At 38.1% G+C, this 11,063-nt stretch overlaps 1 protein-coding gene across 1 annotated transcript; it reads left to right on the forward strand.

The window, feature by feature from the left end:
• Positions 1-716: 716 nt before the first annotated feature.
• LOC129254422 (neuronal acetylcholine receptor subunit beta-3-like) lies at positions 717-10,265 on the forward strand. The gene is made up of 6 exons (XM_054892887.2): positions 717-866; positions 1,794-1,838; positions 3,456-3,565; positions 4,715-5,603; positions 6,062-6,259; positions 7,594-10,265. The coding sequence occupies exons 1-6, from the start codon at positions 771-773 to the stop codon at positions 7,804-7,806; spliced, it is 1,551 nt and encodes a 516-aa protein (XP_054748862.1). The 5' UTR covers positions 717-770; the 3' UTR covers positions 7,807-10,265.
• Positions 10,266-11,063: the final 798 nt, after the last annotated feature.

Genomic DNA, 11,063 nt, shown 5'->3' on the forward strand with positions numbered 1-11,063 from the left:
TTTTTGCTTGACAGAAAATTTGTGTAAACTACTGCCCGGGTCAATCCTGGATTTCTTTTAATTTCACTTTCAATTATTACAAGAAAGGTCATCCACATTTGGTCATGTATTCGTTCAGAAAAAAAAATATGTGGATACACAAATCATGCATCACAATCATGCTTATTTTTATTAATCCATAAAAAGCGCAGAACACTTTTCAAAAATAGTTTATCCTTTCCTTCTCAAGGTAACCAAACATAAAATCATATTTGCTGAGCATTTTACTTTTTTAATTTATCAAAGTTGTCAAAGTTTATTTTGATTTGCAATTAAGATCATGTTGATGCTTGGTTCTGATCACATTTTCAAGTAGGTAAACTTTTTTTCTAATTGCATACACTCTAAAGACACTGAGAAAAATTTTACCCAATATTGGGTAAAAAGGGAACATTTTTTTTTAAAACCCCATATTGAACTATTTCAACGCAACATTTTGCAAAATTTTTGCGCAAAATTTACAAAATATTATCTTTTTACCTAACCAACATGCATGTTCCCATTTTACCCAATATTGGGTAAACCTTTTTTTTAAGAGTGTACTGGAATATAATATTACATAAATAGCATGTTGATTTTCATCATGAGATATGATTAAATACTATTCCAATTTTGTGGTTAGTTCAGGGGAATCGAATGCATACCCTTTTCGTAAGACCTTTGTTATTTTCCTTTCTTTATCCACAGAGAGCCATTGCTCGCAATCTGCTGAAGATTTATTCGACAAATTAATGAGTAAATACAACCGATTGATTCGACCAGTAGCTAATGATTCAGAGGTGCTGGATATATATATCGGCCTTGCCCTGTCACAGCTTGTTGATATCGTGAGTATTAAGTGTTGCATTCGGGGGTCCGTTTCATAAAACTTGTTATGATAACAAATTTATCCAATAGCAGTTAAGATCTACTGAAATCCTTCAATCTGATTGGCTGTTAGTCAATTTTCTATAGAAATTGTGCACTTGTTATAAAAAGTTTTTATGAAACTGGACCCCGGATTTATCAACAGCGGAAAGTATGTTAAAAGGTCACCACGGAAAAGATAGATAAATTAAGAAAAATCAGCCTATTAGTAAAATAAGTAATAATGATTAAAATATTGAAAGAGATTAATTTGCAATATAGAAACGTCGTGAATTATTTGAGAAAAAAATGAAGATGGTTGGTAGAACTATGATGAAATTCACCGACAATCATGACAGCTGAATAAGTGGTGAATATTTTGATGAGGTGGTTTTCCTTTTTAAAATTAAACCGACTTTTTCAAATTATAGAAGAACTCTGAAATCATGGTCCCTGCTGAATTAATAATGAGGTTATGATACTCAAGATATACATAAATTTTGGTCTTTATTAACGAGGAAACTTTATTGTTTGATTGTTCACATATTTCAACAATCATACTTGATACTTTATTCCAATCTATACACTACCCTTTAAATAAGTACTGGTGTAATTTAGGCTGATCCAGTCAAGAATGAAGAACAACTTTGGGATATGCACTGTTTCGATTGCTCTACAATAATTGATATTCTTGGTCTTAGAAGCAATAGATATTTAAAAAAACATTTGATTTCGACAGTTAGGTGGTTTCGTTTAAAATATGAGGATAAAATGCAAATCAGCACACCTCATGACGATTTCATTGCTATCTCTTTTGTTTGGGGGATTATGTTTTAATCATAATTTATTTTGATAATATACATTTTGGTTGTTTTTTATGACACTGATATTTTCACTTTCTTTTACAGGATGAGAAGAATCAGATCATGGTTACAAGTATCTGGTTAAAACAGGTATGTTAAGTTTTAATCGGCAATAATATATTTTCATTCAGAACATTGCTATACATAGCTGGTCTGGGTGGAGGAGGTGGGCACGTAAACAAAGAAATTGTCAAAGTCTGCTTTAGAGCACGCCAAAAGCATGAAAAGTGTGCAGCTATAAAACTTTCATTTCGTGACAATGTCCATTCCTCACTCGATCGCTTTCCTCTGGGACCACTCTTGTTTTCTCAACCATTCTCCCTCCTTCGGAAGAAAAAAAGTGTATTTCCTCGAAGACTCGAAGGTTCGTTATTCCGAAGGTCCATTTTCCATGTTTAATTCGTTACTTAGAACCTGCAAATTGAATATAGGCCTACTGTTACTCAGTCCGAAATGATTTGTTAATATAAACAGTATTCCGAAGGTTCGTTAATCCGAAAATGAAAAAGGGACTCCTTATTCCGCGGGTTCGCTCGTCCGCAGAAGATTAAAGATTGGTATGTACGAAGATAAGTATTGAACTATATGAATCTTACTTGATTTTGTGCTATCAAATTAACTTTCAGAATACCGAACTTTTAGATTTAAATGAACCTCGGAATATCAAACCTTTGGAGAATCGGAACCTTCAGAATTACGAACATTCGAATTAACGAGCTATAGCCAAAGATCCTTTATACGTCAAGTCATGTTTTAAAATATATAGCTGTAGACGCTGAGGCTCATTAGGAACTAATAACGATGCAATGAACGGTTTACATCAACACACCTTAACAAATTGTAAATGATTTACAACGCTTCCATTTGGACATTTTGAAAATGAAAATCTCGCAATATATCACTCGTTTGGGGATATCTGCCTATAAACCCGAGAAACACTAATATATCCGAACATGAGTAGCACAAAAAGAGAAGGGGAGGAGATAACAAGAATTAGGACACTTGTTCGGATAATGAGAGGAGGGGGAAAGGGTGAGAGGATAATAAGGAGTAAGGAGAAGAAAGGGGCGGAGACGGGATGTGGTGGCGGAGGAGAAACAGGTGGAAGTGGGGGGGGGGGGGGAGGGGAAGATGGTGGTGGATGCACTAGCGTACAAATAAGGGGGTTAAGGGAGCATGGACCCCAAAATCACTACCATGAAAAAAAGGGATAAAACGAAACGAAAAAGTGTGGAACATGAATTGTCTGTGTTTTGTGAGAATTTAATCACACAATTAGATTTTTATATTGAAAAGATTAGTATTTATAACTCGCTTGATTCGCTTACTCACAGCTTTTTGGAAATGTTGGCCCATACGCAATGTCTGGCCCCCTCAAAATGTTTGGATCGTTACGCTTTTAGGTGAATGAGAAGGAAGGAAGAAGAGGAGGAAGAGAAGGAGGAGAAAAAGGAGGGATGGGGTCGGGAGACGAAGAGAAGGTTGTGGTGGATGAGAGGCGGGCAGAGGAAGAGGGGAGGGGAGGAAGGGGAGGGGGTGTTGGAGGGTGAATATTAGGGGTGAAGGGGGTTGGGAAGAGGATAGGAGGCGAGAGGAGGGGAGGTGGTTTAAAATGAGTAGACTATTATCGCATTATACTGTTGGTTTGTGAATTGTGATACGCTGTGTTAATAACTTGGGCATTATTCATATCTTATTTACAAGCAGCAATGGAAGGATTACAGACTAGTGTGGAACCCTGAAGACTACGGGGGTATAACCTACATCCATTTTCCCATCGAGGATCTATGGGCACCGGATCTGGTTCTTTATAATACGTGAGTTCGTTTTTCCAAACTAATTTTGTCTGCAGTGAGTTATTCGGGAAAATTATGATACCAATATGATGATGACGACGATGGTGGTTTCGATAATGATAAAGATGATGGAATTAATTCATGATGGTTATAGTGGTGATGGTAGGGTTGATCTTGTGGTGATGATGTGGCGGTGGCAGCTGTGATGATGATGATGATGATGATGATGAAAGATGATGATGGTGATGATGATGATGATGATGTATGATGATGATGATGATGATGATGATGATGATGGTGGTTATGATGGTTGTGGTGGTGGCGGTGATGATGATAATAATGAGAATGATGATGATGGTAATGATGATAATGATGATGACGATGATGATAATGATGTCAGTGGTGGTGGTAATCAAATGATGATATTGATCGGTTGATGATAATGGTGTGGGGATGCTGATGACGATGATGATGATGGTGATGGTTGTGTTGGTGGCAGAGCATGGTTGTGGTAGCAGTGGTGACGATGGCGATGATTATGATAGCGATGTTGGTGGTGGTGCTGGTTGTTGCTGGAGAGGGGAGGTATTGATGAATGGCGATAATGATTAACATTATTATGTAAGGTACCATCCTGACTCTAAAGAAACCCATGCAGTTAAAATGCTCAATGGCGCAGATTCCCCCAGTAGAGTAAGAATTCAATTTTTGATGGAAATTGCGTTTTAATGAATCCGTGAACTGGTTCAGATGGTAAATATCAGAGGGTTGGCATATCAGTATGATTTAGCCGGCGTTTTCTGACGTTAGTATGGCAAACCATTTTAAAAATCAATATTCCATCTTATTGATACCAAGAATTAAAATCTTGATTTCAATAAATATGAATTTTATGTGCTGTTGTCAACTGGCAATTCTTGATATCAAGAAATAGAATTACGTAACAAAACGGCTTGCAATACGAACGTCAACATTCGCTGGCCAAAACGTTCAGGTATGAGTCACACCGTATGACAGCCCCTTTGGGAATTATGGTGGGGTAGATAATTATATATTCTCCAAGCATTAAGGTACGGCTCTATGTCAGATGAGCTTACCTTTATGTATTAATGATGAATAGGAGAACAATCCATATTGTGTTTTAATGATGTTTAATGTAATTTTGTACAGAGCGGAAGGTGCATATGCTGTAGAGGTGCTGAACAGTGCCACGGTGTTCTACGATGGGTTAGTCACTTGGAAACCACCAGCCATCTTTCGCAGTTCTTGCGGCATCGATATTGAGTACTTCCCCTTCGACGAGCAGCGCTGCATCATGAAATTCGGTTCCTGGACCTACGCCGGTGACGTCGTTGACCTGATCGCTCTGAAGGCCAACGTCGAACGAGAGAACTACCGAGAGAATGGTGAGTGGGAGATCGTGGAAGCACCCGCAGCCAGGTCCGCCATCAAGTACCCCTGCTGCACGGAAATCTACATCGACGTCACCTACACATTCGTGCTGCACAGGAATCCTTTGTTCTACATCATCACCTTGGTGATCCCCTGTGTGCTAATCTCGTTGATGACCGCCTTGGTGTTCTACCTTCCCTCCGACGCTCAGGAAAAGATCACCCTCTCCATCTCCGTTCTCCTTGCTCTGATTGTGTTTCTCCTCTTGATCCCTTCCCTCATTCCACCAACCTCAAAGACCATACCCCTCATCGGTCGATACATGCTTTTCACAATGGCCATGGTGTCTCTGTCGATCCTTGCCACAGTCGTCACCATCAACGTCCACTTCCGCAGCATCACCACCCACGAGATGCCTCCATGGATGAAGAAGTGGTTCTTGGATTACCTACCTCGGGCGTTCTGCATGGAGAGACCTGATGGACTGAAGGCTAGGAAGGAGAAGAAGATGAAGAAGAAGCTGCAGAAGGAAGCGATCAGGAAGTACAACAACCCTTACATGTACTCTCCCTCTTCATCGTCAGGCGTGTGGGAAGAAAGATCCGGGAACTATGGTCAGAATGGCAACTACAGAATGTATAATGGAAAACCCTACAATAAACTAGAGGTAACAATAGTTAAATTTCATCCTCATTTCCTCTTGCTGTCTATCGCTTTTTACTATTCTCCCTGCTGCCTTTCTCCTCGTTCCCGCCATCTCCACTTTCATCCATTTGTCATCTTCATTTGTTCGTTATAAACGTCATTCAGTCAATGATCTTAGCCACACGCACCCCTTTCTCCTTTGCCTCATTATTTTGCCCGGCTGCTTTCTATCATTCTCAACACGCTTTGCAGGTTCCATACTCATACGTACACCCCTCCCCCTTCACTCTTGCTCTCTCAATGTCTCTCTCATTTTAAGCTATTGAAAAGAACATTATTGTCTGAAAGAGAATATTTTTTTAAAGATAATAATATCAAAAGAAAACATTATCAAACAGAGAATATGTTATTAATAAGAAGTAACTCTGCTGTACTGATGTCGCTTTCATCAATTATTGATTTCTTTTCATTTCATTAAAGCTCCGAACGATCACACCATCCCTACGGGAAGAGATCGAAGGCCGTGAAGTAGAGAACACCACGATGCGACGATTTCGAGCGGACTCAAGCGATTCCGACGACGGTAGCTCAAGGAGTCGTGAACGAGAGTGGAAAGCGCTCCTCGGATCTCTTCAGTATATCAAAGATAACATCAATTACGAGGATGATGTTGACCAGGTAAAAATAAAGTCAAAATATTCTGATACTTTTCTTGTCTCGCTTGCAGACGCATCAACCAATCGTCGGATCGTACGATCGACGTAGGATAAGTATACGACCATTTAGACGTGCGGCTCTTATAGTCGCAAAAACCGTCCTACAATGTATTGTACGACACAAGAACGCTCTGGCTTGTCTGAATGCAGGGTAATGCTGCACTTACACCAACCACGAAATCTCCTCCAAACGATGATATGCCATTCGAAATAATAACGCAACAGCTTTGATCGGTCTTGAATCGGTTTTGTTGGTGTGACTTTAGCATTTGTAACTCACATTAAAGGGCTAATAGTGTCACCAGGTACGATCCGACGGGGGTCGGAGGAGGGGAAGGAGGGGGGCATGCATACCTAATCTTCCAAATTCTTGCCGCATTGTTCCAGTATGAGAAGCGTCTACTTTCACTGTGATAACTTTTATTTTCCCGTTTTGCTTACTGGATTTGAGAAGGCAATTGCCTTTTATTGGGATTGAGGACATTTTTTTGAGCTTCTTGAGAAATCAAATGATATATTGGCATAGTTCATATGCCTTCTCTTTTATGAAATCCTTTGTCCATCCCCGAATGATTAATTCAAGTTTTAAGATCAGTACAAATATATATGTCAAATGAACAATCGAACAATAAGCATTTTCTTTGAAAACATTTATGACCCATGATAATCCCCATTGGCAGCTCTTTGAAACATGCCCTTTGTCCACCACAGACCCACTGTCTGCCAAAGAGAATTAATGTAGGCCGACATGAGAATAATCCTGGGTCCCGTTTCATGAAGACTTGTTATAATAGCAAATGCACACTTTCTGTTACAAATATTGATATCAGTTAATCAGATTGAAGGATTTCAGTAGCTTTTAACTGTTATCGCAAATGTTATTATAAGAAGTCTAATGAAACGGGACCCCGATGTCATCACTCTCATCCCGTATAGGCCTACCCATTACCAGGAGACCCTAGTGAATTTTAATACTAGCCGTCTATGCCGCCGGTTCAGTTTTTCCCTTCATTGTTCATATAAATGCATAATATTCTTTCAAAAAAATAGAACTTAAAATGTGCCAAAAGTTTGTCCTGCAATCAATCAGTCAGTCAATCAATCAATAAATCAATCAATCCATCAATCAATCAATTTATTTATCTATAGTATATCTTTTCTATCTATCTATCTATCTATCTATCTATTAATCAATCAATCAATCAATAGATCAGTCATTCAATCAATGAATTAATCCATGCAAAAACGTTTATAATTGTAAATTGATTTTTGTATTATCCTTATTTTCTATTTCAGTCGGAGGAAGACTGGAAATTCGTAGCCTTGGTCATCGACCGTATCCTTCTATGGGTCTTCCTCTTCGTAGCCGTTCTGGGTACGATAGTCGTCTTCATCGAGGCACCCATCTTCTGGGAGAAGAGCGATACCCATCCCAAAATCGTCTACGAGGAACCCATCCTCCTTTCCAGTCTAACATCCGCCGAAATAAAAGCAGGGGCAACCGCATGATAGCTGCTGAACTATCGACGTCATTATAAGAAGGACATTGGAATCCACCGTTACGCCATGATTTAGCCTTTGCACGGATGACATTTTAAAGAAAGGAATTCCTCTTCGATTAAGAGGTCCGTATTCTAAAGTCGGTTTAATTTAAACTTTGGTTTAAAGTTGTGGGTTAACTATGGAATAGCGATAGCGGCATAAATCTATAAAAGTATGATTTCAAAATTATCAGCCCGTTTTACTCTCAAATCATTCTTAAAGGATAAGTCCACCTCAACAAAAAGTTGATTTAAATAAAAAGAGAAAAATCCAACAAGCATACGCTGAAAATTTCATCGAAATCGGATGTAAAATAAGAAAGTTATGATATTTTAAAATTTTGCTTAATTTCACAAAACAGTTATGCACATCCTGGTCGGTATGCAATGACGACACTGATGACGTCATCCACTCACTATTTCTTTTGTACTTTATTATATGAAATATGAAATATTCAAATTTTCTCCTCTTTGTCAAGCGAAACACCGATTAATTCTTCCCTGAACATGTGGAATTAGCATTGTTTGATACTATGGTTCATTCAAGTTGGTCCTTATTGTCAAATGTGTAAAAGATGAAATATTGTATAATTCAAACAATAAAAAACAAAAGAAATAGTGAGTGAAGGACATCATCGACAGTCTCATATGCTTGTCACTGAATTGTGCATATCACTGTTTTGTGAAAAATAAACTAAACTTTAAAATGTCATAACTTTCTTATTTTACATCCGATTTTGATGAAATTTTCAGCATTATGCTAATTTGATTTTTCTGTATTTATTGAAATCAACATTTTTCTGGGGTGGACTTGACCTTTAACTGTTTCGGAAGGATAAATACGATAGTTTTCTTCACCATTCAACATTTAGGAAAGAGCACAGCAAACATAATACAATATAAGGACAATTTCGACATTTTGGGCTTTCCATCATTTTTGCACAGAAGTAGACCATATTGTCTAAGTTAAACCTGACATCAGAATATGGCCATAGTGTTTATACTGTACGTGTAGTCGTTAGATTGGAAACGATATTATTTGGGCTTTAGGCTTACCAATATTTTCTTTTGAACTATTATATAGAAGGGAAAAAAGAAAAGAAAGCGACGTCAGTTTTAGATCGCCTTGTTCCTTTTATCGGAAATTCTGGCGCCGCCCCTAATTTAGACCACGGAGAAACTATTTGCATCTTCTGAAGTACACGGCATGTTTTCAGTACCACTGTTAACAGGTCAATACTCATCATTTCAACTGTCTTGCTCAGACTTACTTTTATTAATTAGAAAGTGTGCTGGTGTAGTGCTTTGATTCTCGCCTTGCCTCAGAGGGTCATTTGTTCGAATCCCACCGCGGTTTAATCGTCCTCTTGCAAGACTTCAATATACACTATCACACTCTCAGGTATAGGATTCGAAATCCGATATGGCATCCCCGGGCACTGTTGCACAAAAGTTACCATTATGGTATTTTGCCAACCAGTTGTAACTTGCATTTGAATCCTTGATTTTGATTGGTTGTTGAGCGTTGTTACCATGGTAGTTACAATTGGATGGTAAAGTTACCGTAATAGTAACTTTTATCCAACGGGGGCATGGTATTTGAGCTTGAAGTCACTAGCCTAACACAGGATGACGGTACACACAATATGTCGAAAGTGGGTTGAAACCGGCGTCAGAGGCGGCTGGAAAAAAAGTACTTGTTTGCTCTGTTTATACATTGTAAATATATCGTCAGCGACACAGGAACGGCAATAAAAGGCAATGACCCGCCCTTGTTAACCAATTTATTACTTTTCTAATTATTTACTGCATATTGATGAAATGTATAAATAAAGTGTAAATAGACAATTAGGCTGTATATTTTTAGTGACCTACAATGATTATGTAGAATTTACATATTTTTTGTAGCATTTTGAAAAGTCTTTTTTATACTTGTAAATAGTTTATTTTACTGAACAAATTAACGATGACGCTCCCCGGCCAGCGTATTACGCTATTAATTTGATCAATTTTATGAACAAGATAATTCATTACTGTTATATGCAACGTCATGCACTTGTAAAATGTGCTTATTTCTTTCTTGCACTGATCTTCTGATAAAACCAAAGCCATTAACATTTTGTGTATTTTTTCTTATTATCTTAATAAATACCTGCTCGTCTTTGGCTCAATGAGAGTACACAGTTGACATGTAAGAATGTCATAGAATTAACGTTATTCTGGCAGAATTTCGCATGACTGCATTTAATATTATTTTTAATCTGTTCAGAAGTTGTTTCACGTCTACTATGTGTGCTATCTGTCTTTCAATATCAAGAGAACAATTTCCATCTGCATGACTGTATCATTGTGCCTTTTATTCTTTTTGTGACATCATGATTTATGTGTGACTTGTGATGGAACTAATAAAAGGATACACATATTAAATGCGTTTTATTCAATATAATTATGATTTTAAATAAATAGGGAGTTTCAGAAAGATGTAGTATATGAAAGAGAGCATGGTGGCGCTACAGGGACAGGGGCAGTTTCCTCTTGTGTCCTTTCAAGTGGTTAAGAGAGAGAGGGGGAGTGGGAGAGAGAGAGGGGGGGGGGGGGGAGAGGGTGGGATATAGGAAGAAAAAGACAGAAGTATATTGGAACACAGGTCTCAATCGTGTGACTCTATATTGCTGTTATCGAATAGGGATAATTGAGTCACCCTTGCAGTAGAAAGAAGGGAATTTTCAGTGTAAATGATAAAAACAATAACGTTTCATTTACCAAGGCTAATTTACCAAGGGTAGCCACTTCAGTTAGGAAACTGCTCTACCAGCGGGCAATGTTATTTATACCCTTCTCCAATTTAAATTGCTGAGCGCATATAGCAAGAAGGCAGAAGGTCCAATTTTTATAAGTCTTTGATATATGACACTGCCGAGGATCGAACCCACGACCTCCCGTTCATGAGGCGGACGCTCTACCATTGAGCCACCATGACCTGTTATCCATTATATTAGATAGGTAGGTAGATGGATAGATAGATAGACAGACAGACAGACAGACAGACAGACAGACAGACAGACAGACAGACAGTCAGACAGATAGATAGATATATAGATATATACATCGATAGATACATACATAGATAGATAGATAGATTGATGGAAAGATAGATTGATTCACGGATAGATGGAAAAATAGATAGATCCGAAAGAAACACAAAATAAAGCAGACAACGCTTGT

The sequence above is a fragment of the Lytechinus pictus genome, chromosome 2 (assembly GCF_037042905.1).
Source record: "Lytechinus pictus isolate F3 Inbred chromosome 2, Lp3.0, whole genome shotgun sequence".
NCBI classification, from domain to species: domain Eukaryota; kingdom Metazoa; phylum Echinodermata; class Echinoidea; order Temnopleuroida; family Toxopneustidae; genus Lytechinus; species Lytechinus pictus.

What these genes read in the sequence shown, in the direction of transcription:
- LOC129254422 (XM_054892887.2), top strand. Translation starts at nt 771, where the DNA reads ATGAGTAAATACAACCGATTGATTCGACCAGTAGCTAATGATTCAGAG. An exon ending in TGTCACAGCTTGTTGATATC is followed by an intron (nt 867 to 1,793) that starts GTGAGTATTAAG and finishes TTTCTTTTACAG; the next exon opens with GATGAGAAGAATCAGATCAT. An exon ending in GATCTGGTTCTTTATAATAC is followed by an intron (nt 3,566 to 4,714) that starts GTGAGTTCGTTT and finishes AATTTTGTACAG; the next exon opens with AGCGGAAGGTGCATATGCTG.